Source organism: Tympanuchus pallidicinctus, unplaced genomic scaffold (genome assembly GCF_026119805.1).
Source record: "Tympanuchus pallidicinctus isolate F22 unplaced genomic scaffold, pur_lepc_1.0 scaffold25, whole genome shotgun sequence".
In the NCBI taxonomy this organism is placed as follows: Eukaryota; Metazoa; Chordata; class Aves; order Galliformes; family Phasianidae; genus Tympanuchus; species Tympanuchus pallidicinctus.
This window is the reverse complement of record NW_026294742.1, coordinates 5,760,727-5,781,577: the sequence shown is the minus strand read 5'-3', so window position 1 is coordinate 5,781,577 and position 20,851 is coordinate 5,760,727. Positions and strand designations below refer to the sequence as shown.

At 41.6% G+C, this 20,851-nt stretch overlaps 1 protein-coding gene across 9 annotated transcripts in view; it reads right to left on the bottom strand.

Moving 5' to 3' along the window:
• Positions 1-7,713: 7,713 nt before the first annotated feature.
• MAPK9 (mitogen-activated protein kinase 9) overlaps positions 7,714-20,851 on the bottom strand; it is a 27,174-nt gene continuing 14,036 nt past the window's right edge. For 7 of the 9 annotated variants that reach the window (XM_052689474.1, XM_052689473.1, XM_052689472.1 and 4 more), the window contains exons 8-12: positions 18,050-18,232; positions 16,956-17,080; positions 16,393-16,456; positions 15,827-15,898; positions 7,714-15,207 (exon numbers count right to left, since the gene is read on the bottom strand). In XM_052689474.1, coding sequence (XP_052545434.1) covers positions 15,065-15,207; positions 15,827-15,898; positions 16,393-16,456; positions 16,956-17,080; positions 18,050-18,232 — 587 coding nt within the window. In that variant the 3' untranslated portion in view covers positions 7,714-15,064. Of the gene's footprint in view, positions 15,213-15,826; positions 15,899-16,392; positions 16,457-16,955; positions 17,081-18,049; positions 18,233-20,851 lie in introns of all 9 variants that reach the window. The other 2 variants (XM_052689478.1, XM_052689479.1) reach the window with 2 other exon arrangements.

Sequence of the window (20,851 nt, the reverse complement as noted above, 5' to 3'; positions counted from 1 at the left end):
GGTCTCACGGCACCTTTTAATAAAAAATAATGCATCCCCAGCTCTCCCATTCCTTCAGAGGTGGCTCATTCCCCATTTCCTAGAGCCCCATTTCTGCTGAGTGCAACTGTAAATTGAAAAACTCCTTTCAGAACAGGCAGATGAGAAATTTGTTCCCCTTTCCACTTTATGTCCGGGCATTTGCTGTGCACGAAGCTCAGATCTGTGTAAATGCCACAGCAGCAGGTGCCGTGCTGGGGGTGCCACTCTGGGGACAACACTGAACACTGTAAAATGAGTCAGGTGCTATTTACCCATCTCTAAAGAGACACGGTGAAGGTCACTGTTAGGGAAATACAGTGGGGATGTATTGGTGGCCTTTGGGGGAAGCGTCCCCATGCCGTGCCTGCTGGTTCCTGGCCAGCAGTGACTGTGGAGCCTGCACAGCCTGCAGTTATCATGGAGCCTGAAGGACGATGAACAATAACTGAAAGAGGGTTGTATAGAAAATGTGAATTTCTGGAAAGCTTGCATTATTTGTATGGGAGCACACAGCCAGCAGAGCACAGGGTGCACAGCACTGAGCTCAGTGTGGCAGTGGTGCTGAGCGGCTGTACATGAGCAGCTGAAAGGCATTTAACAGCTCACCACGGCCAGCAAGCAATGAATTATTTACAATATTTTACTAAGAATAATTGCTGTTTTTAAAAGTGAATTTTTCCCCCCTTCCTCCCCAGGGTCTGTAAATGGTACAGTGGCAGTAATCAGGAGTAAAAGGAAAAAAATGAACTAACATACAAAGTCACCCAATGGTGGCTGCATGGGGTCCACTCAATCATGGTGCAGACGAGAGCATCTTGAATGTGGATCCAGCAAACGTTTATTCATTCAGTACACAACTGCAGAGATCCAAGTGAGCGTGCTGCCAGCAGCCAGCCCCAGCAGCCCAGGGATGGAGCACAGCTCTCATGCATTCATTAGAATGTCCCCAAAATGCTGGTGATGGTGAGAGACCTGCAGATGACAGCATCAGTGCTGTGCTGTGCACAGAGCAGCACCTGCAGTGGTTTGAAACTCGGAGGGTTTTCCAGCTGCTGCTCCCTGCACTCCCCGTGCTTCCCTCAATTAGCAGTGCCCGCTCTTCCTGTGCCTAATGATGATGTGCTCCAGGCACAAGTCCTCAAGCAAGATGCTCTTTATTGATTCCTCTATTGATTTTTTATCTTTTCCCTTCTTGTTGTTGTACATGCAAACGGATGGTAATGACTCTCCATTACCACCGCTCTTCAAGAAGCAGTGCTGCGCTCACTCGGTGCCCATGCTGAGCTCTCCTCTTCTGCCTCAGTACAATTTCACTTTTTTCACCCCAAAACAGTGCCCAAGTGCAGGGCATGCATTGATTCCCTCCCTGGGTTTTGCTGGTACCAAACCCTACTCAGATGAAATAACGCACCTGGTGATGGGCACAGGAGGGAAGGTCCCTTCAGGAAGGGGTTTTCTTAAGAAATCAATGAAGAGTCAGCAGCACGTGGGACAGACACACAGCACCACATTAATGGGAGAGAAACTCAGATGCAGTTGCAGAAAACCCATCAGTTCCAATTGGCAGCAGATTCCAAGTGCAGTGTTGGTGGCAAAATGCAAATAGTGCCTGGAGAATAATTGCAGAGGGGTGAAGGGAACAGGAAAATGACCTCTTTTCTTCCCTCTTCTTCAGCATCTTTCCTGGGGTGGGAAGACTTTGCAGCATTCCTCCAGAGCAGAGCAGTGCTGCACTGAGCAATCCTCACATTTATGGCATGTCCCATCCCACTCCATGCAAACGGTTCCTTGCACATCAACCTCATACACTGCCCAATGCAATTGTGTCAGTGGGAATCACAAGGAAAAGAAAAAACACAAAAGCATAAAATAAGTTCTGTCTGAATGTGGTTTTGCTGTCTTTTTGTTTGTTTGTTTGTTTGTTTGTTTCCTTAATCCCTGTCAAAGATGACCTCGGAGCTTGTGGTGGAGCAGCAAACCCAGAAGTTCTGGTTCTGGTCCATCCCATCCAGCTCTGGACAGTTCAGATGAAGAACCAACAGCTGAAGATGATATTGGGAAATTCCTGACATTTTCCCCTCTTTGCAGGGGCCAAAGAACAGCACAGGAGCAGCCCTTCCCATGGGACTGTGGTGTTCTTTGTCTGAGAGCCATCTCAGGGCAGGAATGCAGAGCAACCCAAAACAACAAGAGATGGAGCAAAACACACCTCAGCTCCTGGATGTGCAAACGAAACAAGTACCAGCACTTGCCAAATAGCAATGGATTGGGCTCATTGCCAACTCCTGCAACGTTTTACAATGCCATCGCCCTGCAATGCAGCTGGCTGCTCTGCCAGAACGAAGCATCCATACTCCTGCCCCAGGAGAATTCCCCTCTGTGAATGCTCTGTAGGAAGCTGAAGATTTCTGAGCACAGGTTTTCCTTGCCCTATTCTGGCCAACGCCAAATGTGCCAGGCTAAGAGCTAGGTTCTTGCTCATAGCTGCTACTAACGAGGTTAACGTCACTAAATGAGTGTCATCATAGAGTGAAGTTGTTGTTCATGAAGGAGGTCACCAAGTGTGAATAGCAGAGGAGGAAAAGAAACAGGAATGGGATGGAGGAGGGGAGGGATGGAGGAGACAGGGAGCCCCGCAGGGCCGTAGCTGCAGGCAGAGCCACACTGCCTGCTCCTAGATCTTAAGCAGCACAGAGCTGCGGATGTGGAGCGTACATCACGTTAATCTGATGACTCTCACAGATGTCTGGAGCGTTGTTGGAGCTGATGTGGAGCTGGTGTTATCTGAGCTCATTGAGCCTTTCTTGCTTTCTCTGTTTTTAAATTAGCAATAAGATTCTTTTTCATATTATGCACTGCTGGAAAGTCCCGTTTGCATGCAGACAGCTGCTGTTTTTATAGACATCATCCAAAATGCAGTTAAACACGACAGCTCGCTTGGAGCAGCAGACATTTGTTACACTGATAGCTTCCAGAGGGATTTCGGGAGCACTCTGCTTTTTTGCTACTTTAAAGCCAAAGCCTTGTCCTTATGCAAGGACAAAAGTCCCAGATGGAAACGTGCCTTGGGAAGACCCTGAGAGAACGCCGGGTGCAGCCCCCCAGCCCTACTTACAGCCCTCAGGGTTCCCTTGGGGCGGCTGCGCTCTCCCCATTACAGAAGCTCACCCCACGCACACTGCCCTTGATGTAGCCCAGCACATGGAGCGCTCTCCTCCCAGCAGCCTCCACTTTCCACCCTGTCCCCCTCACTCAGCTTTTCGCCTTTAAGTCATGAAAATTAATTCCTGGCTTGCTTTCATAAGGCGTTGCTCCCAAAAGTCTGCTGAGCTTGGCAGCGCTGTGAGTTCCCACATCAACCCAAACCCAACCGTGACACCTAGTGGGTAAAAGGTGAATACCTTTCTCGGAGTAAAAAACAAAACTTCCTTTTTGCTTTCCCATCCCACTTCGGACTCCAGCAGCAGGAGCCCATACATCGGGCCATCAGCTGCAGGGAAGGGCAGCCCGGCCTCATCCCCAGGCACAGCCCAGCTGCTGGGGACGGCTGCATTGCACCATCGAGTTATGAATGTTTGCTTTTCTGTTTGTTTTTCTTTGCCAAAAACTTGCCATCCAACAGGATGGGACTGCTGCCAAGAGATGGGAAACAGCGAGAGACACCTGAGTGGGGCAGCCAGGAACAGGAGCTGGGCCAAGCAGGGCACAGCAGCTTTGCTGCAGGTGCAGAGCAGAGCCTTGCTCTTGTTCCCATTTGTTCAACATTTCCAGCACAGCAAATAGATCATTTACTGTTAAAGAGATCGAGTGGGATGTGGAGAAAAAAAAAGACACAACAACACAAGGAACTTATTTTCCTCTTGCAGTCAATCAATTAAAAATAAAATTATAGATGAGACTACAGGATTCACTGTTCTAAAATCATTGGAACCTGGGCTGAAAACCAACACGAGAGCAAAAAAAGCAATTCTTTAACAGAAAAACCAAGACAGCACTAGAGTCAATTTCAGATGCAGAGCACCCCGACTGCGGGTGGTTTAATTTCCTACAAAAATCAATTCACGCGTTTTCATCAAGTTCTGATTTCTAAACACAGCTCGTGACAAACCCACGTGTAAAAGGCTCAATCCTCGAAAACTGCTTCTTTCATTACAGCACACAGGTCTGGAAGCTCTGTCTGAATAATGCATGCAGGTGTCACGCAGCCCCAAAGCAATGGCACTGTGCTATCTCAAGGCACAGAGCTGAGGCCCCAGGAGCCATCCTGTTGCACCAGGCTCTCCCTGGAGGAACTGTTTCCAACACATCAAGGTTTTGACCACACTCTGTGCTCAAGATGAAGCACAAGATCCATTCCGAGTCAGTCCAAAATAAGACATAATTTTGCAAGATATCTCAACTCCATGCTGAGTCTGGAATGGAGTTCTTCTGTTGTCTCAAGACAAAACCACAACGCTTTGCCTTGCTGATCTTTCATTGATGAGGAAAGTCATACAAATCAAGGTGAAAGAATATGGTGCACAAATAAAGGTCAGTAGAGGTGGAGCAATGCCAGCAGTCTGGGTGAGCAGCACACAGCATGGGGCTGTTGTGCCCCACTGATGCTCTGAGGGCTGCACATTCCCCACCTGGAGCTCAGTAGCCCCCGCTGTGAGGTTGCCTGCAGACATGGGCAAAGATGGTATCCAGCCTGAAGAAGCCATTTCTTCCCTTCCCACATGCCCTGCTGCCAGCACGGAGCTCCAGGAGCAGTGAGAAGCCACGTCCCTGCCGCTCCCTGTAGTGGCCATGGGCTGTGCTGCTTCATGGCACTGTGGGCAGTAGGGCTCAGCGCACCCATCAGTATCTTCTTGTTATACATCAGCTCTGGGATGGCTTCAGGGTGAGCAATCAGCAAAATGCAGAGAGTTCTCCTGCAAGCATTAGAGCGAATGGAAGTGTCTGTGGCAGCACTGAGGCCCACAGGTGAAGCAGAGGGGCCATCCTGGCACTGAGCACCTATCAGCTCTGCACACTGACCAAAACCTGCAGCCACCACAGGGTCCCGGCGGCCTCAAGCAGAGGGATGTGCCTCATCCACTGCCCAGAGCTCCTCTGCACTGCTGTCTCCATGTCACACTTCCACATCACCAACCATGCCGTCACAGCAGGGAACAGCAGCTGCTGCCTCCCTTCTCAGTGGAAGAAAACATCCATCCACGAAACTGAATCTGATCCATCCAAAACTGCAGCCATCTGTCACGTTATTAATAGGCACAGAGCTCACGCAGAGCGCCAGCACTGTCAATGCAGGAGTGGTTTTGCCGCTGGAGGAGAAGTTCAGGTTAGCAGTGCTGCTCCATCATCTGACTCGTGCCTTTCCTGACCCATGCAAAGGGAGCACGAGGAGCCCTGCACCTGCAGAGTGAAACACTTTCTTGTCACTTTTTGGTCATGTCCCAAATCTCCCAGCCCAGAAATGAAATGGCTGAGGGCAGCTCTGCAATGGGCTGTTGGTCAAATAACGTCAAAAGGAGAGGGGGAAGGAGCAGATCGTGGGGACAAGAGCCAGACTTGCAGGCAAGTGGATGCAAAAACAAGCGCCTGCAAGGAACCCAGGCTCCAGCAAAGTCAACTGCTTCCAAATATCTGAAAAGCTCCAAACAGATGTGGGGAGGGAGAAAGCTCTCACAAGCTGTGACAAGGCAAAGGAAGATGGGCACCAAAACACATCCTGCTGTAACAGAAAGGCACTGAGCTCTGGCAGGCACCTGCCCTGAGCAACGTCCAAGGGAAATCCTCCTCTGAGAAACCTGACAGGGCTAAGCTGGCACAGAGATGCCCAAGAAGCACAGACAGCTGCCCTGGGGGCACAGAACACGGACCCAGGGGACAGCAGTGACAGCCACTGTCCCACAGGCCCTGGCCCCTGGCAGTACTGCTGGCCGGGCAGAGGCAGAGTGTGAGGCCAGAATTGCATGACACGGCTTTAACCCAAGGCAGCATTGGTGTGGGCCTCTAGATGCTGAACACGAGGGACATCATTTCCAAATGGTGCTTTTCCATCACATAAGTAAGAGGAATGAATGCATCACATAAATAACCCTGATGAACCAACATCATTGGCTGTAACTTGGAGGTATGTCATGCAAGCTGACTGTTTGATAAAAAACACAATACACCTCAACATGCATCTTTTCCACAGACAGAAGCAAGTGGCTTAATTTAGCATTTACCATCCTTTGCCTCGAACACTGTAAAGAAAGAAATCCATTACATCTTTTTACGTTTCTTTATTCCCTTCTATTTTTCTCACTCATCTCTTTCTTCTTAGAAAGCAAACTTCTCCTAAGCTTTGGCTTACCATTCTTATTAAACTCGTTACTGTGTTCTGCTTACATTTTTCCCACCCTGGAAGTCACATAAGTGAAAAACTCTTCTACCTGCTGTAACATGAACAGTGGCATCTGTATACTTGAACCTGTACTGAATGTAAAATTGTACCTTGTATGATAGCAACACGTGGCTCAGCCTTTGTTCTTCAGAAGGAATCCCAGCAGTGACCATGCAGCTGAGAGCCACACGTCTCTCTGGAAGATCTTATGACGTGTACACAGAAACAGCAGATTTTTCTCCTTCCCCACAGAACAGTTTGTTTAAAGATCAAATATGAATCCATCTTATTGCACGAGGTGAGAGGGGTGAGGCAGCACTTCCTTGCAGGCGTGTCAGGGTGCTGCTTTTTTGCTTTTGTACTCTTCTACTGAAAGCATTAGGTCTACCTCTGTAGCTTAAGCAACCTGAAAAACATTCTATCATCACATAAGCAGGAGCTGTGGGATCTGCAGTGCATCCCTTTATCCAGATAGTCCGATGCAAAGCCCTGCAGAGAAGAGATAAAACTACAAGTTCTCCATAAAAGAGCAATATTCCTGTAGGAATTAATTCACGCCATCACATCACAGGTGAAGCTTTTTCAAAGCCAAAGCCTGGCTGAGACCCAGCCCCTTAGTATTAGAAAGAAAAATGAAAAGCAATTAGATCAAAGTAGCAGATAAGTTTCACTACAGCTCTCTCGGATGGTTTACAGAGCAAACAAAAAACCATATCAGCATCTTTACAAGCTCAACTCTTCCAAATGCTACAACTGAACATTTTTTTTTTCCTTTTTTTTCCATTTAGCTGTACATCTGCCTTGTTCGGTGAGAACAAAGGGAAACACAACACTGTTAGAGCACAAGGTGAAAAGAGATTTCTACCAGTGTCCTTTTATATACATGCAGAAAAATCACACATGCCCCTATGGCCACCAGTAGTCCACCTGCAACCAGCAATGAAGTCTGAAAATCCAATTATGGCACGGTCTGGATGTGAATACAGACCTGTCAATATTACCCAGAAGGGTTCTGCAACTTAGAAAAACAAATTTGAAAACACACTTCTTACTTGGCAGTAAAACCAAGAGCCGTTTGTGTGCCCAAACGTTTCAGTTCATCAGCAGAAAGCAGCTCCCAGCAGCCTCAGAAAGCTGTTATTCATTTATTTTTCATACTCAGAGTTTCTTGGTGAAATGAAAACTCAAGTGGTAAACAAAACATTTCTGTTTTAAGATAACTAAGAACACTTTCTCTTGGTTAGATAAAACATTCCACTTCAACACAAAAAAAAACAAGAGAAAGAAAACAGCCACAGTAAATAAACAGACGGCTCAAATTGCTTAAGTATACATGTTTATTTGTCATTTTACAGTGGCTTTAGTACTGTTTTACGGTAAGATTTTTGGAGAAAAAAAGCTTCAGAACAAGGCTTTAACTAGCATTTCAGAACTAGTTATTGGCAGCTTTCCTCACGGAATTCTAGTTTCCTTAGAAAAAGAATCCAAAAAACGAAACAAAACAAAACAACCAAGGAAGCATGACTGCTGTCCGTCCAACAAAAATACCTTCCATCATCCTGAAAACAAAGTCCAGCATCAGACAGAAGAGTCACTGCACCGAAGGGAACATGTTCCTATTGCACGAGCGTCAAGAACGAGATACGACAATCAAAGCCTGTCATAGGCAGAAGAGGCCACGTGTTTATGGAATCAGACTCCAAAGCACATCTTTCTTCTGAAATTATACACCGTATCGTAACGAATATTAAGGCCAAAATATCAGAACACTGTGACAGGTGACAGGGCTTGATGCTGCTCCGTGACGTTTGGGAAAGGGGCTGCAAACAGGGCCCAAAGGGGACGGACAGAGCATCTGAGGGCAGGTACAGCCTGAAGGCATTTCCAACAGAGTTCTCACAGAACAGAGAGCCTGGGGGCGGTTAAATCATTGGTAATGTCAGATTTCCTAACAAATCACTCGAGGAGCCTACCGTTCCCTTTCCTAGCATGTGTTCTGGAGCAAAGCACAGAATACGTTCTCTGGAATTTATACAACAACAGTTCATTATTTCCATTTGTTCCATTTCTCTGAAAAACAGATGAAAAAAAAATCATGATCTCTCTAAAGTTATCTTAAGGACCCAAGAAGGTTTCGCTGCACTGGGTACCTGCACACAAGGATCTCTGATTTGCCCTGATGGAGGTTTCTGGATGAACAACTCTCCTGGAACCACCTGTGGGACACAGTATGCCCCAGAACTGAAATAACAGGATTGTAGTTATGTGTTGCTATCTTTTCTAATCATGTTGATTTAATTAGCGTATAAAACACTTGAAACAATTGCTCCAAAGAAGCAGTAACTGCCATGGAATTTTAAACACTTTAGGAAAATTTGGAAACCCGATGAAGCTGAAAATGCACATCAGTCATTTTATAAAGTTCAGTTTGCCAACATTTAAGAAAAATATAAGTATCAAAAACAGACAAATACGTTGCTAACCATCTGTTACATTTTCTTTTAAAAAATTAGCACCAATTTAAGCTTCTGAATTCATAGAAAAGCTAGTGACACATACGGCTCTTCAAAAAGTTATTCCCCATTAGCAGACACAGTCACAGCTTGTGTTACAGGCATTAACCCGGCTTCATTACCACCAACAGACAGAACTACCCATTCAGGTAGTGGGCACAAAATGTGGCTCTTACCTGTTTGCCTTCTCCTCTGCTTTTGTTATCCTAGAAACTACGAAGTAAAGACACAGCCTGGGGAATGCACACGTGAGCAAGCACGTCACAGAGCAGCAGGCTGCTGGAGTGCTGCTCCAGGGACTCTCCTCCTATGGGATCCATAGAGCAGCTATTACAGTAGAGTCCCAGTGGAAGCAGATGTTGCTGCCTCACACTGTATACACATCTGGATTAGGATTAAGAGTCAAATGGTAATAGGAGATTTTTGCTTTAAGAAAAAATCCTAGTGCCCACAGCTAGCTGTGCTTTCTATAAAGCTAGAAATAAAGACTTTGCCATACTTTATACAACAGATGCCACGCTGCTGTTGAAGTCACCCTACACGTATTTATTTATGTAGGGAGATGGTTCTCAAGTGATCTCTTACTACATGTTAAATTTTAGCCCATAAAAAAAAATCTCAAATATTACATCTCTGAGAACAGCTTCGAATTTAAAGGAAAACGCTGATCAAATTATCAGAATAACAACCAAATGTAAATACATCAAATATTTTCATGTCATTCCTTCTTGCGCCGTATACTGGTTTTGCTTAGAAGAACCCTAAAGTGCTTCAAACCCAACAATTAACAAAGCCGATTTCTGTTGTGCAAAACTGCAAGCACCTTTTCAAAAAATAAGCAGCAGCATCAAGGAGTATAAACTTAAATAGTTACGTGTATATTCTCTATTTTCTTTTGAATACATGGACCAAAATAATTTGCCATATTTTCAGTAACAAACTGCAGAAGACTTTTATTTTCTTAATTGTATACTGGACTTGTTCTACGTATATTCTTTGAAATATAGGACCCAGGTAAATTTCCATCCACAAAGCAAAGCTGTGGGATTAAAAACCAACAACTGAAACGCGAGCTACAAAAATAGTCATTTTATAAAACAAACAGAAACGTTGATCTCTTCACTTTCCTCCAACACTGATATGAGAAAGGACGGCTTACGTAAAACATCAGTTCAGCTCCAGACATTTTCAGCATGCGGTGGGCAAAATTAAAAGTGATTTGGTAAGCTGTGTAATAAGCTTTAAGACACCACTATTACTCATGTAATAGACAATCTAAGATACACGTAAGAGAATGAGCCAGAATGCATTTTTTTTCTGTCATACTTTGAACATGTTAAAAAAAAAAAAATTGAAGACGCAGTGGCAAAGCAAAGTTATTGGATTCACCTATAGGAACTTCAGTCCAAATTCTGCATCTGGGTGCACATATCCCCGGAGCAAAACCAGTTTTGAGCAGGAATTACACAGCACACATCCCAGGAAAGAATTTGGCTCCCAGCATACAGCATCACTAAGTTTAGCATCAAGCCCTGATAGAATCCAGGTGACATACGTAGAACACACAGACAAAGGCTGGTCAGCAGTTACCCCTGCACTCCAGTACTGCCATTTCAAGAGTCACATTTCAAATGAAACGCTTCACACAAAACCAAGCCCGTGTTCAGGACCAGCACTGTGCTCAGGAAGGATTTGTCTGCACATCAACAGCTCAATTCCAGCACACACTGACTGAGGGGACTGCACTGCTGCCCAAAGCAGCGCTCCCTGCTGGAAGGCTCAGTGGCTCACTTTTATTCTGAACATCCAAATCTTACTTCATTTGTCAAATGGTAATTTTAAGCCAAACAGAAACCAATCCAGCACTGCAATTTAGCAATTGAGGTACTTGCTTTAGGTCAGAAAAATAAAAAATGTGGTATTACGTTTTTTTTTTCCCCCTCCCACTTAATTTTGAATAAACATATATATACTCTGTTAGGACTTAAAGAGATAAAAGCCCTCTGGTCCTGAACAGGTTTTGAAACTTACCAACAAATTAGTTAATTATGAGTTCAGGTTGAGTTTTGTTTTCATTATTTTGACGACACAAACCCTTGCAGGAAAGAACACAAAGCCCCAAAAGCTGTTTGCAAACACTGGTTCTCGTCGGACTTGCTTGTTGTGTATGCTCTGTGCAGACAAAGCCCTCATTTTAACATTTGCTTCTTGCGTTTTTGGCATTTTCAATTAAAATAAACACAATCTGTCATACCATACCATTTCCTCAAAGCGTACTTACAGCTTTCAAAACGCCAGGGTTCTCCTTCTAAGGGTTTTTGGGGCTTTTTCTTTTTGAGGAAAAACGATATGAGCGCAGATAAACCTTTAAAACATACTCCATTTCTGCAATGCCAGTCAGCTACTCAGTGTTCATACATCTTTCAAGGTTTCTGGTAAAGAATCTGATTAATAGCCATAGATTTTCCTTTTTTTTTTTTTTCTTTTTTCCTCTTCAGGTGAGCAGTTAAGATTACAGATTGCATCTATGTTGACCATCACTTATTTTCAGTTGTACTTCATAAATTGCTTATGTTCACTGCAGTAGTGTTAACACTAAACAAAGCCTCCCATACTCATAGAGAAAGGTAACATTTGTGTTTACAAAACTGAGCAGGTTTCTACTATATATATGCATATGTATACACACATTCTTAATCTTTAAATACATATAAATATTTATAAATGCCAAAGTGCAAAAAAAATGGTCAATTGCATCACTTTACATACATGATTTTAGTATTAGGAATAAAAGTGATTATATTGCACACCAAATTCTCTATACTTTCAAACCCCTGTGAAGTTACATGTGCATTTTGCTTTCCACAGTGATGGGATCTCACAGCATCCATAACCATTACACAGATGTTGCACCAAACTTAACCTGCAGCCAGGAATACAATCAACGTAAAGCCTGCATGCAGTGCATGTGCAGCCTCTATGTGCACACTGGAACAGCATGGGAACTTCAGCACGCATCTATTCTGCATGTGCTTTGCTGAATATAATCTGCTTATCTGCTTTCTCTGAGAATCGGATGTTTATTTGGGTTCTTAGCAGTTTGTTTTCAGTTATTCTGGAAATCCACAATCATACTTTTCATCTCATACATACTCCATAGGCAATGATGTTTTGGTAGAATTTAGAAACTTCAAAGTGTGCAACAGCGAGAAGCCATTAAGAACATGAGGTATGGAACAGCTTTTCTTACAGGAAGATTCACAAAGAAGCTCAATCTCAGGGCTTTTTTCGCTCAAAACATGTGAGATAACAGTATATACCAGGAGAAGGTCAGATATCAGCTCACATCATGCAGATAGGGCTGTTCTGTGTTCAAAACCAAAAAACAACATAAGAAAACCACTTGAATCACAGAGTAATTTGGGTTGGAAGAGACCTGGAGGCCACCTGGTATCTAAATGACACGAAAAATCTTTGCAGCATTAAACCTTCTGAAACAGTAAAGGTTAAAATGATGAATGTATTACAGTGCAACTTCAGTTGAAAATGATAAAAATAAATCTTGAATAATAAACTCCAGAAGATTACTGCCATAGTGAATCAAGAATATCAAAATGCACGGTGGTGACTTTACAGAGGGCTCTGGTGTAAAACAGGAAGAGACGTGGTCAGTTACTAGGCAGGTAAATGGGACAGATTTGCCCTGCAGTTGTTAGAGCAGGAGATTAATAAACTGCTGGAGATCTTTGTCCCTCGTGTTCATATAAACAAAAAAGCTTTTTCATCAAGTGTAACATGAAATGTATAAAATGCTGTATTCTACCACTCCTCAAAGACTTCAGACAGCCTTCTAAAAAAGGAAGGCAGAGACTACAGATGACCAGTATGAGATTGTTCACAGGATGCTGTTTTTGAAGAGAATGCTAAGCTTGTATTGTCAGGAAAGCCATCCTTTTATAAAGAACTACTGGCTTAACACCATTATGCCACTGGTCACTTCTGAAAACATTGCTAGGAACAATCAGTAAAGCATAGCTAACTTCTGAGATTCAACTATTAGCTTCTCTGTTATTTTGGGGTTTTTTTTGCTTGTTTTTAGTCTTATTCCATAGTGGTTGCAGCTTTTGATGGGCTGAAGAGGAAGGGAACAAAACCACAGCTAGTCTGAAATCACTAATAGTAATTTTGAATAGGTGTCTTTAATAATTTTAATTTACACATATAACAGTGATTAAAAAAATACAAAAGAACAGCAACCTGTACTGTATTGCTGTACAGTAGTAGCTATTTTATATATATATTTTTTGTCAGTGACAAAAATGCACTAAAAATACTCCATATATATCATCAATATCCAAATAAACTGGTTTTAAACCAAATAGCAAAAAACCCAAGCCCTCAATGTCCTACAACTCAGATTTCTTTAAAAAAAAATCATAATTCCAGATGAACATTCTGAAGTTAACATAATAGCACTGCATTGCATTTCAGTTTCTGGGACAGCCAAACTCAGTATTTTTGCTACACCAAATTAAGCTGTTTATAACCATACAGGTACAATTTGTAACATGAAAGCAATGTTTGCATTAGAAAAAACTGCTGCTTTCAAATCCTAAGGTCAGAAACAAGGGTCAGTTCTCTTCTACAAGAGTGTACTAAACATCTCCATAATGCAGCAGCTAGCTATGCCAGCACATTTGTAAGTTCTCTGTATATATTCAGGTCAGCAGTAGCTGGATCATCAGCTGAATACAGTGCCTTTAAGAAAGTGGTGTTTTACCTTGTCTTGCACATCTCTGTTACTGTCACAGTCACACAGTTCATCTCAAACACTCACACACACACGAAATCCTTTAGCAGAACTTCACACAACTGCTCTGAAGGGATGTGCACACATTCAGGTGTGCAGTACCTGGTAATTTAAGCCCTACTCTATCACAAACATTTTCTAAGAATGGTGCCTGTGTTACACAGTCCTGAAAACTGCATTGAGAAGTGTGTGTCGAAACAGAAATAATCTCCTCTGACACTGTATTTAGAAAATGTACATGTTCAATACATCATGATTTCCTCTCCCAGTAAAAATAGAGAGGATTTCTCAATTTGGAACTACAGCTAAGTTCTGTTCAGTAAATAATTAATTGACAAATGACTCAAAGCTACTATGTCTTTATTTTTTTAATTACTCACTAGATAGAATGGACCCATTTAAAAAAATGGAAAACATTTATGCAGCTCTTTTTCAGGCCACTTAGACTGCAAGTCTCTCCAATTCACCTGTTACTGAATGAAGAGCATCACATATGTAATTTCCTTTTCTGTTTCAGTTAAAGGATCAGTATCATGAGCTAAAAAAATACAAAACAATTTAGCACTCTGCCCTCCTTTAAACAGGCACAGTCTCACAAATGTCACCCATCCTTCCTTAAAATTGAACTAAGCCACTGTATCTTCCATCCACGTTTAAATAACTAGCAAAGAGTCAGATATTTGTTGATGAAATATGAAGGTATGGCTATACTCTTTGAACACTGTGTTTTTCTCTTCTACAAGAAGATAGAACCGTTGGGAAGCGAAGATAGAAAGGGCTCAAAAAAGTGCTATATGGAAAAGTAACTGCCCTTAAACACAGTACTGAGAGTGTTCAACATGCGAGTTAACACTTACACACAACACTCCAGTCGTTAAATAATGCACGCTGCCATAGTCACACATTAAAACAAACTTCATAGACACTGTACATTCAAAAAACCTACAAGTGAGCAATACTGTACTAAAATGTAAACAACCATTGATGTCACAAAGCCTGCCAGTTAGGACTGAAGATGCATGAACTCACTCAAGAGAAGTTATTGGCTAGAAGCCTATTATAACTGCTCACCTGAAATAGGCTGAAACAAAGAAAAGCCTGTAATAGTGTCTAAACTTTTTTTTTTTTTTTTTTTTTTTTTTTTGCTCCTTAGACATTGATTTGCTTTCATTCTACAACATTAAGCAGGCAGTTTCATAACAACTGAGTAAACATAAAAACAGGCATTACTTTAGCAGAACATGCAGAACATGGAGTTTTTCTACTTTGTTCCATTAACTTACAAGCAATTCAGGCCCAATGGAAGCAAGAGTTCTTTTCCAAAGATAAGTCTGCAATCCTGGCTGATCATCGGCATCCTTCGAGGGGTCCTGTCAAGGCATCGAGGCTGCTGTCTGTATCTGAAGCCAATGTTTGCTCTGTTGACATGGATGAAATGTCATTGATAGATGATGACTGGGAAGGACTGGTGTTGCTATTCACTGCTGCATCTGTGCTAAGTAAACCAAACATAATAAAATCTGAGGCAAGACAATACCGCAAGCACAAATAACCACACTTCTAGGTTTGAGCACATCGTTTTCCTCAGAGAAATTCTTCGAAAACAGACAAACCATTAAACAGTAGAAATGCAAGCACTAAGTTTCCTAACACTTAAAACCTGCAGCACAACATTCCAATTACTGAACCAAGAGAACAGCAGCAAACATCAAGATTCAACAGCAGGCAAAAATACTTCATACTATTAGCTCTCTTAAAATAAAAAGCTCTAAAGATGTCTGAATGTGCTTGAAAGGTACACATTCATTCAAAGCCAAGAGAAAGCATTCAGCATAACATACACGTGCACAACAGCTGATGTAAGGTGGCATCAATTATTTCAGCTTACGAGGGAGCCTTCAGTGCGCTGGATTTCCAGGACTTAAAACTTGCTTTCATACAACTCATTTCACAACGATGAAAAATTACTGCCCACAGATCAGAATCTTTGTCTGTAACAACAGAACTTTTGCCTACCTGTATTAAGTAGGATTTTTTTCATTCCTTTAGTCCAACAGATCACTCTATGCAGCACAACATTATAGAAGAACTACTGAAACGATGACTAACCTGAGGGCTGATCTTTTACCACACCATTCTTGCTTCTTTCTTCCCAATCCATTACCTCTTTGTATATTAATTCTTATAAGGTAGGAGGAATAGTAGAAAAGACAGAAAAAACATTGTTAAGATCACAAGGGATTTAAGTACTATTTACAAATGCATAAAGGTACAATTAAATAGCTACAGGTCAGTCCTGTACCACTATATGGCTGAGAACCAGACTTCAGAACAGCACCTGAATTAAAATATCACAGACTTCTAAATGTAACAAAGATCCATTACTTTGCTTTGGTTCTCTGTGATATGGTACATGCAAGATGGCTCACCCTCAACTCTTCTAGAGGAAAGGATTTACTACTGCAGAGCATATGTACACACACACATATTTATTCCAAACAGAATATTTTTCCATTATCAATTTATTTTCGTATTACCACAAGCAGTACTGCACATTTTGAACATGCTCCAGTCAGTTACACAATCCAGCACAAGCACAACAAGAACGCACAGCTCACAGTATTATTACATATAAGTTATTACAATGAATGCCATTGCTCATGCTCCCTTCTTACCTTTCCATTCTTCAATTGCATGTTCTCTCTCTTCCAGCTGTGCATCATAAATTTGAGGTGGAGGCTACAAAGAAAAGTAAGTCTACATGTTACTTATTACACTGCAGGCAAAACTCAAAATGATTTTCTTAGCCAATTGTTACCTTCCTCTGGCAGTCTACTCCCTACATCTCTAATTTACATTTATTTTACATCTACAGAACTTAGGTTCTACCACCCACTGATATGCTGTTTAAAAGCATCAGCTAAAAATGAACTTTTCCAAGGTTTGGCAGGGCCTCAGATGAAGCCCACTACCCAAAATACAGCAGATTATCACCCTGCAGGCAACACTTTCCACAAAGGGAGCTACCTTCCTTTCTACAACCACTTTCAAAACTGTATCAATTCCACTTCACCAACAGCTCTTCAGGTGGTACCACTTTGAACATTAACCTGAATGCTTACGTGCATCTCTCACTAACCAAAAAATGAACTCAAGGCATGCACTTGGATCCAAACTAAAGTTGTCCTTTTAAATTATCAAATTGGTATCTTAACATTTATTTTAAATGCAAACTTACAGCTTCTGCTTCAGCTGGATCATACCAGACAGTAATATAGGGATGACGTAAGGCCTCATCTACGGAAATTCTCTTGTCTGGATCTACTACAAGCATTTTTGATAATAAATCTCTAGCTTGACTGGCTAGAAAGTAAAAATGAAAAAGAACATACGTGTAAGGAGCTGTAGATTTTCAACATCTGACAAAGCATACACAAACAGATCTGCTAAGCTTCTCTGCCTCCCAACAAGTTCCATTTGTTAGTGACATGCGAATATTTAACTTCTAATCCCATGGAGTTAAACAGGTCTCACTGAGCACCGTTTTTAAATCAGCAGTGTAGGACTGGAGCTCCACATCTTGCTCAGTACCCAGCAGCATTAGGCTGCACTGCCAGGACAGGCACAGAGATGGCAGCTTTCCTACGCCGCTGCAGATTTCCTTCAAAAGGAGGTCGCAATCCTCTAATGTCAATGTTATTTTACTGTAATCCAAAACACAAACCCTGCAGCTGACATAAACCAATCTCCATTTTGAACGGTTGTGCTGCTGCGTAGGTCACAGTTTGTCATCAACTATTGCTCATAAACCACATTTTTAAGTGCACAGTAAATGTCTACTGGTCGCAGTGCCATCTGACTGACAGTTTTTTTGTCTCAACTACAAATGTAGCATAATAAAATAACTTGGTGTAGCCTATTTTGTATAAAACCTTATATCTGTTCATAGGATAGATTTTTTCAACTTTTTTGGTCATTTATCTAAAGTGCAGGTATAGCTGATACGAATTACATTCCCATATGAACCAGAAAAAATACAAATAACTTTAATTGAGTACTTCTTTCTGAAATGTTTCAGCCACAAACATTATTCAACACGTTCGAATGAAGCGAACTAAACAGAACAGTGAAATATCCTTGTATTTCTCAACTAATACTGAAAAATCAGAATCTGTCATACATGGAAAAAACAACAGGTATGGAACTTAAGTCAACACCTATTGCAATACAGATATTTTATATTAGTTGTTGTTGGTTGTTTTTTTTTTTAATTCAACGTATTACAAACATTTTAAATTAACACCAGAAGAAGAAGAAAAAAATCTGTCTTACTTTTTAACTTGTCACGGTCTGATTCTGATGGAAATATCCAGTCTGGAAAGAGCTCTTCAAATTTAATACCTGGATATTTTGGCCTGTTTTCTACATAATTCCTCACTGTAGGCTGCAGTTTCTTCATGAATTCTGCTGAAGGTGTTCCTAGTTGTTCAATTACTTTATTCCATTGATCAATATCTGCACCATATCTTTAGGAAAATCAGCTGCAGAATTTGAAGTCTGTGCTACACAAAAACATCGCTTACAGAAATCTGAAAAGCTGAAAACCTGAACTAATAATAAAACAAGAACTTCAATCTGACATCAACAACATTCCAGAACTGCTATGCAAAAGGCTACCCTGGCAAAAATCTAAAATGTCAGTTTTGTGAGATAGGGACAGACAAGAAATGCTGCACAACTCATTAGGCTTCAATATCTTCAGTGAATTTGTACCTACTGGCCAGGTTTAAAAACATGACTTATGAAGAGTCAAAACGAAGTTCCATTCTGTAATTATGCCCATAACATAACAACTACAGGGACAGAAAAGAAAGAAAAAGAAAGGCTGCTGGTGTATCATCTGCTCTACACCTAACAGTACCACGTGGAAGATTTCTGATGGCAGGGAAAAGTACATGAAAGAATACATAAAACGTGGTATTTCTTCCACACACTTCTACAGTATCAACAATCCTAATACAGTAAGTTTACTCAGATCAACACTTTGCATTTTTCCTGATGAAAGGAATGGGCAGCTCTAGCAATCTAACCACAAACCTTGCAAACGTATCTGAACTCAGAATCTTTTATTTCAAACTACTGATTCTCATACCAATTTCTTAACAAGACACATTTACTGCACTTTGAATTATAATTAAAAAACAATATCATTTAAGAAGCACTTAGTTTTGTTAGCATGCCAAAAACACATCCAGAAATATAATTCCCACTAAAGATTTAGACTTCTGATGCAAAGATTAAAAATGGTATCTGCTTATTCAACACATTCCGATGGAAAGACAATATTAAAATAAGAATTAAGAAGTCAGTATTATTAACTCTCATGCTAAAACAATGCACATATAACGCAAGTTTTGACACACACCAGGAAATTTTGTTGGAAAAGTAATTTGTGCAAGAACTCCACCAATCCAGATTCAAGAAAAGGTTGCTGATTTGAGTGGCAGCAGCGCAGACCAGCTAGCCAAATTCAAGGGCATTCTGTGGTGGTTTGGGGTGGGGGACCTACTCCACTTCAGGAATAAGAATGTGGGGAAAAAATCGAAACAACAATATTTCCCCCAACATAGGTTGGATATGAAATAAGTGATGCTCATTACCAGAAACTCTATCAGAAGAAAATCTTAATGCTGATGCAAAGCATGCAGTGTCCCTCTGAATAACCTTGCAGTCTGCAGACAAAATTACCCTTTCTGTTCAACTAATGACCCTGAGGTCAAAAGTAACCCAGGACCTTGAGTCCATAGCAGAGTGTCTGTCTGCTTTGTGAGACTCTGCAAGAAAATGTTGAAAAGAGTCCATATTATAATCAATGAATAATAAAGCATGACTTTTCCCAAGAAATCATGACTATGCTCAGTCAGGCAGGCAGTTTCCTTCACCTCTTGCATAGAAGAGCACTGAAAACACTCTCTGGTGCTTCCACGTTTTCCATTACTTCATCTCCAGTATCTATGCTGGCTGTTTTTTCTACGTTTCTCATCTCTAGTGCAACAGCAATTGCCAGCCTCTCAATTCAGGCTATGGCCAGGAGCAGCTTGAGCCCCTCCACCCTGATGGTGTGGAGCACTTCAGTCCAAGCAGGGCTCTGCTGCAACTCTCCAAGAAATCCCTGCTGACCACACAGCAATATACAAAGCACTGGATCCAAGGGCAGTTCTCATAAGACAGCCACAGGTACATCGTTAGGCAACACAGCGAACTTGGTTTCCTGATCTAAGTACCAAAGCAATAGGACATATCAAAATTTAATGTAAAAAAGGAAAATCCCGAGGCCATGCACAGTAGCATCCATCCCCCTTAACCCATGGAGTCAAAACAGACTTGAGGCTGCAGCTAGAAGAAAATGACAATTGCAATTATTCCAGACCGATAACTGCAAAAGTCAACATGACTTATCTGCCAGTACCTCACATTAAAGGGAACTGAAAGACTCAGAAGGAAAAACCCTAAGCACAGCCATGCATTCTGAAAAGATAGAGGGGGAGACTCTTTGAAACATGGACTGGTGGAGCTTCAGTGACCTTCAGTGAACTACAAATGGTAACTTGCATATTCAATGAATACAGACAAAATTTCCTTCCTTTTTCATGAACAAACCAAAATAGCCCATGCTGACATGCAGGTGAAAGACACATAACATATATGAAGAATTGTGTTAGGTTGGTCTGAAGGCTTTAAAAGGTAAAACAATATAGAAAGGAAGAAAGGTAGAAAACAGACTTATTTAACAATCATTTATACAACTAACTGATAAACGATCAACTGCTGAAGATTAGTGTCATGAAACTTTAAATTAAAAGTAGCCTCTACACAACATATATCTATGAAAAGATTTCAGGAACACATACTTGGTATTCTAAGTGGTGGAGCCAGCTTTTCCTTGCTGACAAGCAGAAATATTATACAATGTATTATTTCTATATCTTGGACCACAGGTCCTTTGGTTTCGTGTGCCTTACAGCCCTCAGAGGCAACTGTGGTTTAACTGTATCTTCTGCATTCTATGCACTTAGTGATCAATCTGGGCTATCTTGCCCTAGAACACTACTCCTATGCAAGACTATTTTTTAT